Genomic DNA, 19,581 nt, shown 5'->3' with positions numbered 1-19,581 from the left:
CCCCTGTCACCCATGTTCACCTTCCTGTCACCCATGTCCACCCCCCCCATCACTCATGTCCACCCACACTCACACATGTCCCCCCACCTATCATCCCCGTCACCCATGTCCACCCCCCCTCTCTCCCATGTGCACCCTCCTGTCATCCATGTCTGCCTTGTCCACTCCCCTGTCCATCCCTGTTACTCATGTTTACCCACCTGTCTACCCCCGTAGTCTACTCTGTCACCCATGTCCACCCTCCTGTTCACCCATCTGCCCCTTTGTCACCCCAGTCCACCCCTCTCTGTCACTCCTGTCCCTTTTTTACCCTCTGACCCCCTGTCCACCCTTCTGTCACCCATGTCCACCCCTCTGTCACCCCTATGCCCCGTCACCCATGTTCACTCTGCTACACCCATCTATCACCCTTGTACACCTCCCTACACCCCTGTACACTCCTCTACACCCCTGTCACCCATGTACACTTCTCTACACCCCTGTCACACGTTGTACACTCCTCTACACCCCTCTGTCACCCATGTACACCGATCTATCACCCATGTACACTCCTCTATACCCCTCTGTCACCCATGTACACTCCTCTGTACCCCTCTGTCACCCATGTACACTCCTCTACACCCCTGTCACCCATGTACACTCCTCTATACCCCTCTGTCACCCATGTACACTCCTCTACACCCCTGTCACCCATGTACACTCTTCTATACCCCTCTGTCACCCATGTTCACTCCTCTATACCCCTGTCACCCATGTACACTCCTCTATACCCCTCTGTCACCCATGTACACTCCTCTACACCCCTCTGTCACCCATGTACACTCCTCTATACCCCTCTGTCACCCATGTACACTCCTCTACACCCCTGTCACCCATGTACACCCCTCTGTCACCCATGTACACTCCTCTACACCCCTGTCACCCATGTACGCTCCTCTACACCCCTGTCACCCATGTACGCTCCTCTACACCCCTGTACGCTCCTCTACACCCGTCTCCCATGTACGCTCCTCTACACCCCTGTCACACATGTACGCTCCTCTACACCCCTCTGTCACCCATGTACACCCCTCTGTCACCCATGTACACTCCTCTATACCCCTCTGTCACCCATGTACACTCCTCTACACCCCTCTGTCACCCATGTACACCCCTCTGTCACCCATGTACACTCCTCTATACCCCTCTGTCACCCATGTACACTCCTCTACACCCCTCTGTCACCCATGTACACTCCTCTACACCCCTCTGTCACTCATGTACACTCCTCTACACCCCTCTGTCACTCATGTACACCCCTCTGTCACCCATGTACACTCCTCTACACCCCTCTGTCACCCATGTACACTCCTCTACACCCCTCTGTCACCCATGTATGCTCCTCTACACTCCTCTGTCACCCATGTACACTCCTCTACACCCCTCTGTCACCCATGTACGCTCCTCTACACCCCTCTGTCACCCATGTACACTCCTCTGTCACCCATGTACGCTCCTCTACACCCCTGTCACTCATGTACGCTCCTCTACACCCCTGTCACCCATGTACGCTCCTCTACACCCCTCTGTCACCCATGTACGCTCCTCTACACCCCTCTGTCACCCATGTACACTCCTCTACACCCCTCTGTCACCCATGTACACTCCTCTACATCCCTCTGTCACCCATGTACACTCCTCTACATCCCTCTGTCACCCATGTACACTCCTCTATACCCCTCTGTCATCCATGTACACTCCTCTACACCCCTCTGTCACCCATGTACACTCCTCTACACCCATCTGTCACCCATGTACACTCCTCTACACCCCTCTGTCACCCATGTACACTCCTCTATATCCCTCTGTCACCCATGTACACTCCTCTATACCTCTCTGTCACCCATATACACTCCTCTACACCCCTCTGTCACCCATGTACACTCCTCTACACCCCTCTGTCACCCATGTACATTCCTCTATACCTCTGTCACCCATGTACACTCCTCTACACCCCTCTGTCACCCATGTACACTCCTCTACACCCCTCTGTCACCCATGTACACTCCTCTACATCCCTCTGTCACCCATGTACACTCCTCTATACCCCTCTGTCACCCATGTACACTCCTCTACACCCCTCTGTCACCCATGTACACTCCTCTACACCCCTCTGTCACCCATGTACACTCCTCTACACCCCTCTATACACTCCTCTACACCCCTCTTTAATCCATGTACACTCCTCCACACCCCTCTGTCACTCATGGAAAAAAAAGTGCAGAGCTGGAGCCTAATAGGTTTGTTTTGCAGGTTTAACGGTGAAGAATTGATGGAGAAGAGAAGGCAACGACTCAAATTAGAGATGTCAGATGTGAGTTGCTGTATAAAGCAGCACTTTAAACTACATACCCACTGATAAATAGATATAGTGCATTGCGTTTTTTACCGTTTTCCTTTTTTTTTTCTTTTTTTCTTGCTCGTCAACCTCGGTAGCGGTGCCCCGTGGAAAAAAAAATTTCCGAGGTGTGCCCCGACCCGAAAAAGGTTGGGAAACACTGCGGTATGGGTTAAAATGCAGCACAAAAATGTTGGTATTCGGTATGAATCGGTATACCGCCCAGCCCTATTTCCACGTAGGTTTTTTTTCGTCGTTTTTTGGGAAACCGACACTGATGTTTTTGAGCCAAAGCCAGAAGTGAATTCAGGAATAGGAAATATAAAGGAAGGGCTTATACTTCTCCTTCCTACTGGATCCACTTCTGACTTTGGCTCAAAAACTGCAGTGGCAGTTTAACCCCTTAAGGACACATGACGTACTGGAACGTCATGTGTCCACTCCCGATCTATAACGCGGGGCCACGGCGTGGCCCCGCGTCACAGCGGTTCGGGCCCGGCCTCTAACAACGGCCGGGACCCGTGGCTAATAGCGCGCGGCATTGATCGCTGTGCCGCGCGCTATTAACCCTTTAGACGCGGCGTTCAAAGTTGAACGCCGCGTCTAAAGTGAAACCGAAAGCATGCCGGCTAGCTCAGTGGGCTGTTCGGGATAGCCGCGGTGAAATCGCGGCATCCCGAACAGCTGACAGGACAGCGGGAGGGCCCCTACCTGCCTCCTCGCTGTCCGATCGCCGAATGACTGCTCAGTGCCTGAGATCCAGGCATGAGCAGTCATGCGGCAGAATCATCGATCACTGGTTTCTTATGAGAAACCAGTGATCAATGTAAAAGATCAGTGTGTGCAGTGTTATAGGTCCCTATGGGACCTATAACACTGCAAAAAAAAAGTGCAAAAAAAAAGTGAATAAACATCATTTAACCCCTTCCCTATTAAAAGTTTGAATCACTCCCCTTTTCCCATAAAAGAAAAAACACAGTGTAAATAAAAATAAAAATAAACATAAATGGTATCGCCGCGTGCGGAAATGTCCGAATTATAAAAATATATCGTTAATTAAACCGCTCGGTCAATGGCGTGCGCGCAAAAAAATTCCAAAGTCCAAAATAGTGCATTTTTGGTCACTTTTTATATCATGAAAAAATGAATAAAAAGCGATCAATAAGTCCTATCAATGCAAAAATGATACCGTTAAAAACTTCAGATCACGGCGCAAAAAATGAGCCCGCATACCGCCCCATACACGGAAAAATAAAAAAGTTATAGGGGTCAGAAGATGACAATTTTAAACGTATAAATTTTTCTGCATGAAGTTATGATTTTTTCCAGAAGTGCGACAAATTCAAACCTGTATAAGTAGGGTATCATTTTAATCATATGGACCTACAGAATAAAGGTAAGGTGTCATTTTTACCGAAAAATGTACTACGTAGAAACGGAAGCCCCCAAAAGTTACAAAATGGCGTTTTTTTTTTCAATTTTGTCTGACAATGATTTTTTTTCCCGTTTCACCGTAGATTTTTGGGCACAATGACTGACGTCATTACAAAGTAGAATTGTTGGTGCAAAAAATAAGCCATCATATGGATTTTTAGGTGCAAAATTGAAAGAGTTATGATTTTTTAAAGGCAAGGAGCAAAAAACGAAAATGCAAAAACGGAAAAACCCCCGGTCCTTAAGGGGTTAAAAAAAAAAAAAAAAAAAAAAAAAACGCCAGAAAAAAACCCTGTGTAGAAGCCTAGCCTTATGGAGGTTTCACTATAGTAATAGGAAGCAATTCACACATGCGCTTCCAAAGCGGTTTCCTTCTGTACGCCGGTGTGAGGTGAAAGCACATTGGGCTTCACCACGTTGTGATCTGTTTTGTATGAAAAGTTACGGGTTGTCCGGCGAAAGAAGCAACCTATGTACGCCCCTTCCAGGAGCCTGAGCCAGAACAAACGTGTCATGGGCCATGGGCGGGCTGTGTAACTAGATGCTCAGAGTCCCTGCACAGACCTGCCCTTCCTCCCTCCATGACACCCCTGGCTCCGTGACGTCACGTGACTCCGAGCTCCGCTCCGCTGGACCAGCCGCGGCTGGTAACTCAGCGAGTTGTGTGACCGGATGAGACCGTGTTGTGTGTGTGGACTTAAGGACGGTACGGAGGACTGTACGTGCTCCTGACTGTGGTCGGCATGATGAAGGATCCGCTATTACCGGGCACCGCCGCTGTCCTGCCTGGCGCCTCTCTCCAGAAAGCCTGCAAGTTCTTGGTGCTCTTCTGCGCCTTTCACCTCAGTATTACCCTGGTCTACTACATGTTCGGCCGGGAGACCACCTACTACACCGAGCAGCTCAGGTACGGGCACAGAGCCAACTCTTCTACCGGCCCCCTCGTCTCTGTCCTGGCTACAGCCGAGCAGAATGCCACGCCGGAGCCCTCCAGCACCGAGCCGTGCCCAGACACCTCGCCCCTCTTAGGTAAGTGGTACTGAGGTCATGTGTTGTGTGCCCAGGCCCTCCGACTGCGAGACCTTGGGGCGACGAACTCTGCTCACGGGGCTTGGATAGAGTTGTGTCCGGACAGGGAGGGAACGTTATACAGGACGGACTCTAGTATACAGTACTAGTGTGTGCATACAGGACGGACTCTAGTATACAGTACTAGTGTGTGCATACAGGACGGACTCTAGTATACAGTACTAGTGTGTGCATACAGGACGGACTCTAGTATACAGTACTAGTGTGTGCATACAGGACGGACTCTAGTATACAGTACTAGTGTGTGCATACAGGACGGACTCTAGTATACAGTACTAGTGTGTGCATACAGGACTGACTCTAGTATACAGTACTAGTGTGTGCATACAGGACGGACTCTTGTATACAGTACTAGTGTGTGCATACAGGACGGACTCTAGTATACAGTACTAGTGTGTGCATACAGGACGGACTCTAGTATACAGTACTAGTGTGTGCATACAGGACGGACTCTAGTATACAGTACTAGTGTGTGCATACAGGACGGACTCTAGTATACAGTACTAGTGTGTGCATACAGGACGGACTCTAGTATACAGTACTAGTGTGTGCATACAGGACGGACTCTAGTATACAGTACTAGTGTGTGCATACAGGACGGACTCTAGTATACAGTACTAGTGTGTGCATACAGGACGGACTCTAGTATACAGTACTAGTGTGTGCATACAGGACTGACTCTAGTATACAGTACTAGTGTGTGCATACAGGACGGACTCTTGTATACAGTACTAGTGTGTGCATACAGGACGGACTCTAGTATACAGTACTAGTGTGTGCATACAGGACGGACTCTAGTATACAGTACTAGTGTGTGCATACAGGACGGACTCTAGTATACAGTACTAGTGTGTGCATACAGGACGGACTCTAGTATACAGTACTAGTGTGTGCATACAGGACGGACTCTAGTATACAGTACTAGTGTGTGCATACAGGACGGACTCTAGTATACAGTACTAGTGTGTGCATACAGGACGGACTCTAGTATACAGTACTAGTGTGTGCATACAGGACGGACTCTAGTATACAGTACTAGTGTGTGCATACAGGACGGACTCTAGTATACAGTACTAGTGTGTGCATACAGGACGGACTCTAGTATACAGTACTAGTGTGTGCATACAGGACGGACTCTAGTATACAGTACTAGTGTGTGCATACAGGACGGACTCTAGTATACAGTACTAGTGTGTGCATACAGGACGGACTCTAGTATACAGTACTAGTGTGTGCATACAGGACGGACTCTAGTATACAGTACTAGTGTGTGCATACAGGACGGACTCTAGTATACAGTACTAGTGTGTGCATACAGGACGGACTCTAGTATACAGTACTAGTGTGTGCATACAGGACGGACTCTAGTATACAGTACTAGTGTGTGCATACAGGACGGACTCTAGTATACAGTACTAGTGTGTGCATACAGGACGGACTCTAGTATACAGTACTAGTGTGTGCATACAGGACGGACTCTAGTATACAGTACTAGTGTGTGCATACAGGACGGACTCTAGTATACAGTACTAGTGTGTGCATACAGGACGGACTCTAGTATACAGTACTAGTGTGTGCATACAGGACGGACTCTAGTATACAGTACTAGTGTGTGCATACAGGACGGACTCTAGTATACAGTACTAGTGTGTGCATACAGGACGGACTCTAGTATACAGTACTAGTGTGTGCATACAGGACGGACTCTAGTATACAGTACTAGTGTGTGCATACAGGACGGACTCTAGTATACAGTACTAGTGTGTGCATACAGGACGGACTCTAGTATACAGTACTAGTGTGTGCATACAGGACGGACTCTAGTATACAGTACTAGTGTGTGCATACAGGACGGACTCTAGTATACAGTACTAGTGTGTGCATACAGGACGGACTCTAGTATACAGTACTAGTGTGTGCATACAGGACGGACTCTAGTATACAGTACTAGTGTGTGCATACAGGACGGACTCTAGTATACAGTACTAGTGTGTGCATACAGGACGGACTCTAGTATACAGTACTAGTGTGTGCATACAGGACGGACTCTAGTATACAGTACTAGTGTGTGCATACAGGACGGACTCTAGTATACAGTACTAGTGTGTGCATACAGGACGGACTCTAGTATACAGTACTAGTGTGTGCATACAGGACGGACTCTAGTATACAGTACTAGTGTGTGCATACAGGACGGACTCTAGTATACAGTACTAGTGTGTGCATACAGGACGGACTCTAGTATACAGTACTAGTGTGTGCATACAGGACGGACTCTAGTATACAGTACTAGTGTGTGCATACAGGACGGACTCTAGTATACAGTACTAGTGTGTGCATACAGGACGGACTCTAGTATACAGTACTAGTGTGTGCATACAGGACGGACTCTAGTATACAGTACTAGTGTGTGCATACAGGACGGACTCTAGTATACAGTACTAGTGTGTGCATACAGGACGGACTCTAGTATACAGTACTAGTGTGTGCATACAGGACGGACTCTAGTATACAGTACTAGTGTGTGCATACAGGACGGACTCTAGTATACAGTACTAGTGTGTGCATACAGGACGGACTCTAGTATACAGTACTAGTGTGTGCATACAGGACGGACTCTAGTATACAGTACTAGTGTGTGCATACAGGACGGACTCTAGTATACAGTACTAGTGTGTGCATACAGGACGGACTCTAGTATACAGTACTAGTGTGTGCATACAGGACGGACTCTAGTATACAGTACTAGTGTGTGCATACAGGACGGACTCTAGTATACAGTACTAGTGTGTGCATACAGGACGGACTCTAGTATACAGTACTAGTGTGTGCATACAGGACGGACTCTAGTATACAGTACTAGTGTGTGCATACAGGACGGACTCTAGTATACAGTACTAGTGTGTGCATACAGGACGGACTCTAGTATACAGTACTAGTGTGTGCATACAGGACGGACTCTAGTATACAGTACTAGTGTGTGCATACAGGACGGACTCTAGTATACAGTACTAGTGTGTGCATACAGGACGGACTCTAGTATACAGTACTAGTGTGTGCATACAGGACGGACTCTAGTATACAGTACTAGTGTGTGCATACAGGACGGACTCTAGTATACAGTACTAGTGTGTGCATACAGGACGGACTCTAGTATACAGTACTAGTGTGTGCATACAGGACGGACTCTAGTATACAGTACTAGTGTGTGCATACAGGACGGACTCTAGTATACAGTACTAGTGTGTGCATACAGGACGGACTCTAGTATACAGTACTAGTGTGTGCATACAGGACGGACTCTAGTATACAGTACTAGTGTGTGCATACAGGACGGACTCTAGTATACAGTACTAGTGTGTGCATACAGGACGGACTCTAGTATACAGTACTAGTGTGTGCATACAGGACGGACTCTAGTATACAGTACTAGTGTGTGCATACAGGACGGACTCTAGTATACAGTACTAGTGTGTGCATACAGGACGGACTCTAGTATACAGTACTAGTGTGTGCATACAGGACGGACTCTAGTATACAGTACTAGTGTGTGCATACAGGACGGACTCTAGTATACAGTACTAGTGTGTGCATACAGGACGGACTCTAGTATACAGTACTAGTGTGTGCATACAGGACGGACTCTAGTATACAGTACTAGTGTGTGCATACAGGACGGACTCTAGTATACAGTACTAGTGTGTGCATACAGGACGGACTCTAGTATACAGTACTAGTGTGTGCATACAGGACGGACTCTAGTATACAGTACTAGTGTGTGCATACAGGACGGACTCTAGTATACAGTACTAGTGTGTGCATACAGGACGGACTCTAGTATACAGTACTAGTGTGTGCATACAGGACGGACTCTAGTATACAGTACTAGTGTGTGCATACAGGACGGACTCTAGTATACAGTACTAGTGTGTGCATACAGGACGGACTCTAGTATACAGTACTAGTGTGTGCATACAGGACGGACTCTAGTATACAGTACTAGTGTGTGCATACAGGACGGACTCTAGTATACAGTACTAGTGTGTGCATACAGGACGGACTCTAGTATACAGTACTAGTGTGTGCATACAGGACGGACTCTAGTATACAGTACTAGTGTGTGCATACAGGACGGACTCTAGTATACAGTACTAGTGTGTGCATACAGGACGGACTCTAGTATACAGTACTAGTGTGTGCATACAGGACGGACTCTAGTATACAGTACTAGTGTGTGCATACAGGACGGACTCTAGTATACAGTACTAGTGTGTGCATACAGGACGGACTCTAGTATACAGTACTAGTGTGTGCATACAGGACGGACTCTAGTATACAGTACTAGTGTGTGCATACAGGACGGACTCTAGTATACAGTACTAGTGTGTGCATACAGGACGGACTCTAGTATACAGTACTAGTGTGTGCATACAGGACGGACTCTAGTATACAGTACTAGTGTGTGCATACAGGACGGACTCTAGTATACAGTACTAGTGTGTGCATACAGGACGGACTCTAGTATACAGTACTAGTGTGTGCATACAGGACGGACTCTAGTATACAGTACTAGTGTGTGCATACAGGACGGACTCTAGTATACAGTACTAGTGTGTGCATACAGGACGGACTCTAGTATACAGTACTAGTGTGTGCATACAGGACGGACTCTAGTATACAGTACTAGTGTGTGCATACAGGACGGACTCTAGTATACAGTACTAGTGTGTGCATACAGGACGGACTCTAGTATACAGTACTAGTGTGTGCATACAGGACGGACTCTAGTATACAGTACTAGTGTGTGCATACAGGACGGACTCTAGTATACAGTACTAGTGTGTGCATACAGGACGGACTCTAGTATACAGTACTAGTGTGTGCATACAGGACGGACTCTAGTATACAGTACTAGTGTGTGCATACAGGACGGACTCTAGTATACAGTACTAGTGTGTGCATACAGGACGGACTCTAGTATACAGTACTAGTGTGTGCATACAGGACGGACTCTAGTATACAGTACTAGTGTGTGCATAGGGCAATGTAGATGGGACCCTTCATGTTGGTGGAGAAGCTGGCGCCCTTGTTCCCGGCTTTTTTCCTTTGACATTTGTTATTAGATATCAGATAACACCAAAAGTTCTGATAATCTGATGTCTATGGTGACCTCACCCCAATGGCAGTAGATGTGACAATCCTGTGTCTATGGTGAGATCTCCCCAATGGCAGTAGATGTGACAATCCTGTGTTTGTGGTGAGATCTCCCCAATGGCAGTAGATGTGACAATCCTGTGTCTATGGTGAGATCTCCCCAATGGCAGTAGTTGTGACAATCCTGTGTCTGTGGTGAGATCACCCCAATGGCAGTAGATGTGACAATCCTGTGTCTATGGTGAGATCTCCCCAATGGCAGTAGATGTGACAATCCTGTGTTTGTGGTGAGATCACCCCAATGGCAGTAGTTGTGACAATCCTGTGTCTATGGTGAGATCTCCCCAATGGCAGTAGATGTGACAATCCTGTGTCTATGGTGACATCACCCCAATGGCAGTAGATGTGACAATCCTGTGTCTGTGGTGACATCACCCCAATGGCAGTAGATGTGACAATCCTGTGTCTATGGTGACATCACCCCAATGGCAGTAGATGTGACAATCCTGTGTCTATGGTGAGATCACCCCAATGGCAGTAGATGTGACAATCCTGTGTCTGTGGTGACATCGCCCCAATGGCAGTAGATGTGACAATCCTGTGTCTATGGTGAGATCACCCCAATGGCAGTAGTTGTGACAATCCTGTGTCTATGGTGAGATCACCCCAATGGCAGTAGATGTGACAATCCTGTGTCTATGGTGAGATCACCCCAATGGCAGTAGATGTGACAATCCTGTGTCTATGGTGAGATCTCCCCAATGGCAGTAGATGTGACAATCCTGTGTTTGTTGGCAGTAGATGTGACAATCCTGTTTCTGTGCTGACATCACCCCAATGGCAGTAGATGTGACAATCCTGTGTCTATGGTGAGATCTCCCCAATGGCAGTAGATGTGACAATCCTGTGTCTGTGCTGACATCACCCCAATGGCAGTAGATGTGACAATCCTGTGTCTATGGTGAGATCACCCCAATGGCAGTAGATGTGACAATCCTGTGTCTATGGTGAGATCTCCCCAATGGCAGTAGATGTGACAATCCTGTGTTTGTGGTGAGATCTCCCCAATGGCAGTAGATGTGACAATCCTGTGTTTGTGGTGAGATCTCCCCAATGGCAGTAGATGTGACAATCCTGTGTCTGTGGTGAGATCACCCCAATGGCAGTAGATGTGACAATCCTGTGTCTGTGGTGACATCACCCCAATGGCAGTAGATGTGACAATCCTGTGTTTGTGGTGACATCACCCCAATGGCAGTAGATGTGACAATCCTGTGTCTGTGCTGACATCACCCCAATGGCAGTAGATGTGACAATCCTGTTTCTGTGCTGACATCACCCCAATGGCGGTAGATGTGACAATCCTGTGTCTATGGTGACATCACCCCAATGGCAGTAGATGTGACAATCCTGTGGTGACATCACCCCAATGGCAGTAGATGTGACAATCCTGTTGTCTATGGTGACATCACCCCAATGGCAGTAGATGTGACAATCCTGTGTCTGTGGTGACATCACCCCAATGGCAGTAGATGTGACAATCCTGTGTCTGTGGTGACATCACCCCAATGGCAGTAGATGTGACAATCCTGTGTCTATGGTGACATCACCCCCAATGGCAGTAGATGTGACAATCCTGTGTCTATGGTGACATCACCCCAATGGCAGTAGATGTGACAATCCTGTGTTTGTGGTGACATCACCCCAATGGCAGTAGATGTGACAATCCTGTGTCTATGGTGAGATCTCCCCAATGGCAGTAGTTGTGACAATCCTGTGTCTGTGGTGACATCACCCCAATGGCAGTAGTTGTGACAATCCTGTGTCTGTGGTGACATCACCCCCAATGGCAGTAGATGTGACAATCCCTGTGTTTGTGGTGACATCACCCCAATGGCAGCAGATGTGACAATCCTGTGTTTGTGGTGACATCACCCCAATAGCAGTAGATGTGACAATCCTGTGTCTATGGTGAGATCACCCCAATGGCAGTAGATGTGACAATCCTGTTTCTGTGGTGACATCACCCCAATGGCAGTAGATGTGACAATCCTGTGTCTGTGGTGACATCACCCCAATGGCAGTAGATGTGACAATCCTGTGTCTGTGGTGACATCACCCCAATGGCAGCAGATGTGACAATCCTGTGTTTGTGGTGACATCACCCCAATGGCAGTAGATGTGACAATCCTGTGTCTATGGTGAGATCACCCCAATGGCAGTAGATGTGACAATCCTGTTTCTGTGGTGACATCACCCCAATGGCAGTAGATGTGACAATCCTGTGTCTGTGGTGACATCACCCCAATGGCAGTAGATGTGACAATCCTGTGTCTATGGTGAGATCACCCCAATGGCAGTAGATGTGACAATCCTGTGTTTGTGGTGACATCACCCCAATGGCAGCAGATGTGACAATCCTGTGTTTTGTGGTGACATCACCCCAATGGCAGTAGATGTGACAATCCTGTTTCTGTGCTGACATCACCCCAATGGCAGTAGTTGTGACAATCCTGTGTTTGTGGTGACATCACCCCAATGGCAGTAGATGTGACAATCCTGTGTCTATGGTGACCTCACCCCAATGGCAGTAGTTGTGACAATCCTGTGTTTTGTGGTGACATCACCCCAATGGCAGTAGATGTGACAATCCTGTTTCTGTGCTGACATCACCCCAATGGCAGTAGTTGTGACAATCCTGTGTTTGTGGTGACATCACCCCAATGGCAGTAGTTGTGACAATCCTGTGTCTATGGTGAGATCACCCCAATGGCAGTAGATGTGACAATCCTGTGTCTATGCTGACATCACCCCAATGGCAGTAGATGTGACAATCCTGTTTTCTGTGCTGACATCACCCCAATTGCAGTAGTTTAGTTATGACAATTGTTTCCATGATGAGAAAAAATGAGAGCGTAAAAGCGAAAATTGGCCGGATAAGTGGATCGTCATGAGGGACAAGTAGATTTTCCTCCATTTTAGTCCCGTGGACAAGTCGTTTTTTATTAAATTTCCACAACCCTACTAGGGCTGGGCGGTATGACCAAATATGTGTATCACGGTATTTTTGTAACTTATGGAGGTTCCACGGTATATAATGGTATTTCTTTCACCCCCCCCCCCCAAATCATGTGACCCCGCCAGCCCTGTTCTGCTCCCCCCCAATTATCAGCCCAGCGGGGTTACTACTCACATATGTCACCCGCAAACACTGCTCTCCTCCTCTTTGTTGGGGGCCGCCGGCGATGGAACTCTATACTGTACGCCAGTGGTCTCCAACCTGCTGACCTCCAGATGTTGCAAAAACTACAACTCCCAGCATGCCATGCTGGGAGTTGTAGTTTTGCAATAGCTGGAGGTCTGCAGGGTTTGAGACCACTGCTGTACGCTGTATCCCTATGCCCGGGCTGCAAAAGATAAAGAAAATAAACTTTTTAACTTACCTACGTCGGCCTTACGCTGGGGACTGGAACGTCGTACAGCCGTCAGCCTATCACTGGCCGGAGCGATGCCCCGCCCCGGCCAGTGATAGGCTGAGCCCACTGTCATGTAAGAAGCCGGCTGTCCGGGCATGCTGGGAGTTGTAGTTTTGCAATAGCTGGAGGTCTGCAGGTTTGAGACCACTGCTGTATGCTGTATCCCCTATGCCCGGGCTGCAAAAAATAAAGAAAATAAACTTTAACTCACCTACGTCGGCCGCACGCTGGGGACTAGAATGTCGGACAGCCATCAGCCTATCACCGGCCGGAGTGATGCCCCGCCCCCGGCCAGTGATAGGCTGAGCCCACTGTCATGTAAGGAGCTCTGGCCGGCTTCTTACATGACAGTGGGCTCAGCCTATCACTAGCCGGGGGCAGGACATCGCTCCGGCCGGTGATAGGCTGACGGCTGTCAAAGTTCCAGTCCCCAGCGTGTGGCCGACGTAGGTGAGTTAAAGTTTATTTTCTTTATTTTTTGCAGCCCGGACATAGGGATACAGGCATACAGCAGTGGTCTCAAACCTGCAGACCTCCAGCTGTTGCAAAACTACAACTCCCAGCATGCCCGGACAGCCGTTCCCATGCCGCAATACCGGTTGGGCCCCCCCCCCCCCCCCCCTCTCGCATTAGTAAATTAGCAGCAGCGCGGTGTCCCCACATTGGGCAGCTAATCATGTGTCATCCGCGGGCTCTGTTCTGCTTCTCTTTCCCACCCAAATAATTATCAGCCGCTTCGCTGTACTGTGCTCTGTATTCCTGTGCCTGGGCTGCAAATATTAAAAAACCAACTTTAATTCCCCTTCTTCCTACGTTCCCCCGTTACTCCGGAACCAGCCTCACGGTCCGCTGCTGCTCTTGCTGATTTCTGGGGATGGGAACGTCACAGAGCCGTCAGCCTATCACTGGCTGCAGCGATGTCCCACCTCGGCCAGTGATAGGCTGAGCGCACCGTTAAATACCATGGAACCGCCATGTGTAACAAAAAATACCATGATACACATTTTTGGTCATACCGCCCAGCTCTACCAAAGGGATAAAAAAAAAAAACACAAACTGAAAAACACAAAGTGGAAAAATAATTTTGCGTTTTTTCACTGATTTACAGCTAACATCTGGCCGCAGAATTGATGTTTTTCTTAGCGTTTTTTCCCCCAAAAGAAAAACAAGTGGAATTCCAGCCAGAGTAACATCTATGGCTTTGCTGTTCACAAGGTCAAAAACACATCAGTTTGTTTTTATTTTAATCATCTTTTTTTTTTTTTACATGTTTTTTTGGGGGTTCTCATATCCAAAGATTGAAAACATCTGAAAAAGTTTTTTTTTTTAAATGGAAAAAAATTCTAACAGTCTACCCCAGCAAGAAATTGTAGCTCAATGCAGGCAAAAATTGATCAAAAATGGATCACTGTTCTGCGTGTTGTGGAGAGATGAGGGAGGGGTAAATGCCAAACTCATAAGGGGCGTTTTGTGTAGCTGTCTTTTACTGTGTATTTTCTGCTAAATATTTTCTTACCCATTGGAGTCTAAGGGGTAGCAAATCCAACTGCATGTTTTTTACCCATTGACTTCAATGGGTAGGAAAACACGCAGCAGCAAAATAACGGCCCGTGTGACCCTACCCTTAGGTTAGAGAATTTTAAAACTGCCTGCTGCCATATCCCTGCTGTATATTTATTTTATTGCGCTAGTGACTTCGGTCAGCTAATTTCTTAACAGTATTCAGCTTAGTCGGAAAGTTAGCCCTCCGGAGTCATTAGCTGACTGTTCGGCTTATTGAAATGAATGGGGGCATGGCTTCCAGATGCACAGTCGTGTGCATGCACTATTAGTTTAATTCTTCTCAATAACAGATAAAAGTAGCACGTACTGTGTTTTTAAAATACAGGCATATTTTATACACCCACGTGACTAGCAATATAGATGAACATTAGCTATGTATTCCACAAAAAAAAAACCCAGATGTAATACAGTGCAAAATAAAAAGTATAAAAGCAGCCCAAATATGAGATTTCTCTGAAGAGTCCTGGTACAGTAATGTAGGTGCTGCAGTAAAGAAGGCTTTGGCTTAGAACCCTTTAGGGTGCGAAGTTCTTGCAGCATATTCCATTGATTACTATGGAGTCGGCGGCAGATTAAAGCCGCAGGGGGGGGCACTTGCAGAAGATCCGCTGCGAGGTGCAGAACTGCACCCCATGCAAATTTACATCAGCCCCCTCCCCTCAGCTGTTCAGAGATTTCCGAACATACAGCAAGTGGAGGGGAAGGCAGAGATGGGCAGGACACAGTTCTGCACCTCCCTCGCCCTGTACACAGCTCCCTCCTCGCCCTGTACACAGCTCCCTCCTCGCCCCTCCCTCAGGAGAAGGAAGTAGATTCTCACAGCCCAGCTCCTGGACAGAGATTTTGACAGCTGTGAAAATCTACAGCCAGGGGGCTGTAAAAATCTTTACTTGTGGTTTTGTCACTGAGCCATTGTTCAAATCTACATCCAGGGGGCTGTGCACCTCCCTCGGCAGGAGAGGGATTCTCACAGCTCCGCTCCCACAGCCCCCTGAACAGCTGAGGGGAAGGGCGGACGTAAAATTGCACGGAGCGCAGTTCTGCACCTCACAGCAGCCATGTGAATGCTGGGTATGGAAGTTTTTTCCTGCCTGCCACCACGTCAAGGATTGGGGATCCTCAGTAGATCTTTTAAGTAGTTGTACACCACAGCCTTACCACGGCCTTACAGTAGTCCAGCATGAAGGTTTGACAAGTGTCAGAGCATTTGGTGCATTTGAACCCTTTTGTGACCAGAAAGTTTTAGACACTTGTTCACCAGTTTTTTAACTTGTACAAATTAAGATGAATTGCAAAAAAAAAAAAAAAAACAAGAACATACTATACCCCCAAATACCCAGTTATACACCAGGCATGCAACTCACTTTCTACACATGGACACCCTGACACAATTTTGTGAGAAAATGTAAGTTTCCTTAAATAAAATCGTAAAAAAAATATATATTTGTGGCTACAAGTATAACAAATGCACCATCATCATCCTCTTGTCATCATCCCACACCCCCCCCTTCATCATCCTCTTATCATCCGCCCTCAGTGGTCTTCAACCTGCGGACCTCCAGAGGTTTCAAAACTACAACTCCCAGCAAGCCCGGGGCAGGCCATTGGCTGTCCGGGCTTGCTGGGAGTTGTAGTTTTGAAACCTCCGGAGGTCCGCAGGTTGAAGACCACTGCGGCCTTCAACATCATCCAGCCCCCTCTCACCCCCTTTTAGTTCTGAGTACTCACCTCCGCTCGGCGCTGGTCCGGTCCTGCAGGACTGTCCGGTGAGGAGGTGGTCCGGTGGGATAGTGGTTCCGGGCTGCTATCTTCACCGGGGGCGCCTCTTCTCCGCGATTCCGGCCCGGAGTAGAGGCGTTGCCTTGACAATGACGCAGAAGTATGTTGGCAATGAACGTACCTCTGCGTCGTTGTCAAGGCAACGTGACTATTCTGGGGCCGGGCCGAAGCGCTTACAAGAGGCCTCCCCGGTGAAGATAGCAGCCCGGAACCACTATCCCACCGGTGAGTACTGTACAGAACTAAAGGGGGGTGACAGGGGGCTGGATGATGTCGAAGGCCGCAGTGGTCTTCAACCTGCGGACCTCCGGAGGTTTCAAAAACTACAACTCCCAGCAAGCCCGGACAGCCGATGGCTGCCGGGCTTGCTGGGAGTTGTAGTTTTGAAACCTCTGGAGGTCCGCAGGTTGAAGACCACTGCGGGTGGGGGAGTTCACTCGAGTATAAGCCGAGGGGGGTGTTCTCAGCACGAAAAATCGTGCTGAAAGACTCTGCTTATACTCGAGTATATACGGTAATCCTTCCAGTACATATTAGCTGCTGAATGCTACAGAGGAAATTCCTTTCTTTTTGGAACACTGATGACATCACGAGCACAGTGCTCTCTGCTGACATCTCTGTCCATTTTAGCAACTGTGCAAAGCAAATGTATGCTAAGGGCAGCATGGTGGCTCAGTGGTTAGCACTGCTGCCTTGCAGTGCTGGGGACTTGGGTTCAAATCCCACTAAGGATAACAATAAATAAAGCGTTATTATTATAATAACGTCAGCAGAGAGCACTGTGCTCGTGATGTCATCAGAGAGCATTCCAAAAAGAAAAGAATTTCCTCTGTAGTATTCAGCAGCTAATAAGTACAGGAAGGATTAAGATTTTTTAATAGAAGTAATTTACAAATATGTTTAACTTTCTGCCACCAGTTGATTTAAAAGTAAAAAGGTTTTCACCGGCGTACCCCTTTAAGTTCAGTAGGTGCAGATTACATTAACACTTATGTCTATGTGCACATATCTTCATAAACCACCAGAACTGTAAAGGGCAAAAATCAATTTTATCACCTGAAAATCAGGAAATAAGTAAACTATAACACACTCATATGACGTAATCACACACCTTGAAAGTAAGTGAACCTTATTACCCCTATATATTTCCTTAAAGCAGACAAGCTGACGACTGCAGATGTCATAACAGGGTGTTGACAGCCTCGTCACCCTTCACTTAACTTTGTGACAGATATCCATTATTGCTTTTGGAAAGGAAATATATAGAAACAAGGTTAAAATAATGGATGTGTGTGGAAAGAACTTGTGCTCACAGACACTGAAACAGAGGGCGTGGAGTATTTTCCTTTCATCAACAAAGGATTAAAGGGGTGCTCCGGTGGAAAACTTTTTTTTTTAATGAACTGGTGCCAGAAAGTTAAACAGATTTGTAAATTACTTCTATTAAAAAATCTTAATCCTTTTTAGTACTTTTTAGCAGCTGTATGCTACAAAGGAAATTCTTTACTTTTAGAATTATTTTTTTTGTCTTGTCCACAATGCTCTCTGCTGACACCTCTGTCCATGTCAGGAACTCTCCAAAGCAGCATATGTTTGCTATGGGGATTTTCTCCTGCTCTGGACAGTTCCTGATACAGGCATCAGATGTCAGCAGAGAGCACTGTGAACAATACAAAAAAGAAATTCAAAAAATAAAGATTTTCATCTGTAGCAAACAGCTGCTAAAAAGTACTGAAAGGATTAAGATTTTTTAATAGAAGTAATTTACAAATCTGTTTAACTTTCTGGCACCAATTAATTTGAAAAAAATAAAAATAAAGTTTTCCACCGGAGTACCCCTTTAAGAATATATACTGCAAGGTACAGACAGCTACCATGCTACCAAAGTCCACATTTTTTTTAGAGACCATATTGTGTATAAACCAGTGCTGTAGAGTGGACATGTGCGTTGCTGAGACCCCACGATTAGGGCTGCAACTAACAATTATTTTAATAATCGATTAGTTGTCGATTATTTTATCGATTAATCAGAAAAAATTGCAAAAAAGGGGTTCAGCTGTTTCTACTTGCAAAACTATGTACGCCATTGACCGTGCGGTTTAATTAACGATATATTTTTATAGTTCGGACATTTACGCACGCGACGATACCATATATGTTTATTTTTATTTACACTGTTTTATTTTATTTTTTTAAAAGGGGGGTGATTCAAACTTTTATTAGGGAAGGGGTTAAATGATCTTTAACACTTTATTTTTTTAAACTTTTTTTTTTGCAGTGTTATAGGTCCCATAGTGCACACACTGATCTTTTACACTGATCACTGGCGTGTATTAACACGCCTGTGATCAGTGTTATCGGCGCTTGACTGCTCCTGCCTGGATCTCAGGCACGGAGCAGTCATTTGTCGATCGGACACCGAGGAGGCAGGTAAGGGCCCTCCCGGTGTCCTGTAAGCTGTTCGGGACGCCGCGATTTCACTGCGGCTGTCCCGAACAGCCTGACTGAGCAGCCGGGATACTTTCACTTTTGCTTCAGACGCGGCGGTCAGCTTTGATTGCCGCGTCTGAAGGGTTAATACAGGGCATCACCGCGATCGGTGTTGTCCTGTATTAGCCGCAGTTCCAGCCGTTTTCAGGTGCTCTGGTGGGCTGGGGAAGGTGGATACAGTCCTAGGAGAGAGTCTCCAGACCACTGGAGCACCTGAAA

At 47.0% G+C, this 19,581-nt stretch overlaps 1 protein-coding gene across 1 annotated transcript in view; it reads left to right on the top strand.

The window, feature by feature from the left end:
- The first annotated feature begins 4,382 nt into the window (after positions 1–4,382).
- The window catches only part of B4GALT1 (beta-1,4-galactosyltransferase 1), a 149,596-nt gene continuing 134,397 nt past the window's right edge, over positions 4,383–19,581 (top strand). The window contains exon 1 of the mRNA XM_056569826.1: positions 4,383–4,840. Coding sequence (XP_056425801.1) covers positions 4,555–4,840 — 286 coding nt within the window. The 5' untranslated portion in view covers positions 4,383–4,554. The remainder of the gene's footprint in view (positions 4,841–19,581) is intronic.

The sequence above is a fragment of the Hyla sarda genome, chromosome 1 (genome assembly GCF_029499605.1).
Source record: "Hyla sarda isolate aHylSar1 chromosome 1, aHylSar1.hap1, whole genome shotgun sequence".
NCBI classification, from domain to species: Eukaryota; Metazoa; Chordata; class Amphibia; order Anura; family Hylidae; genus Hyla; species Hyla sarda.
This window is presented reverse-complemented; position numbering and strand designations above follow the sequence as displayed.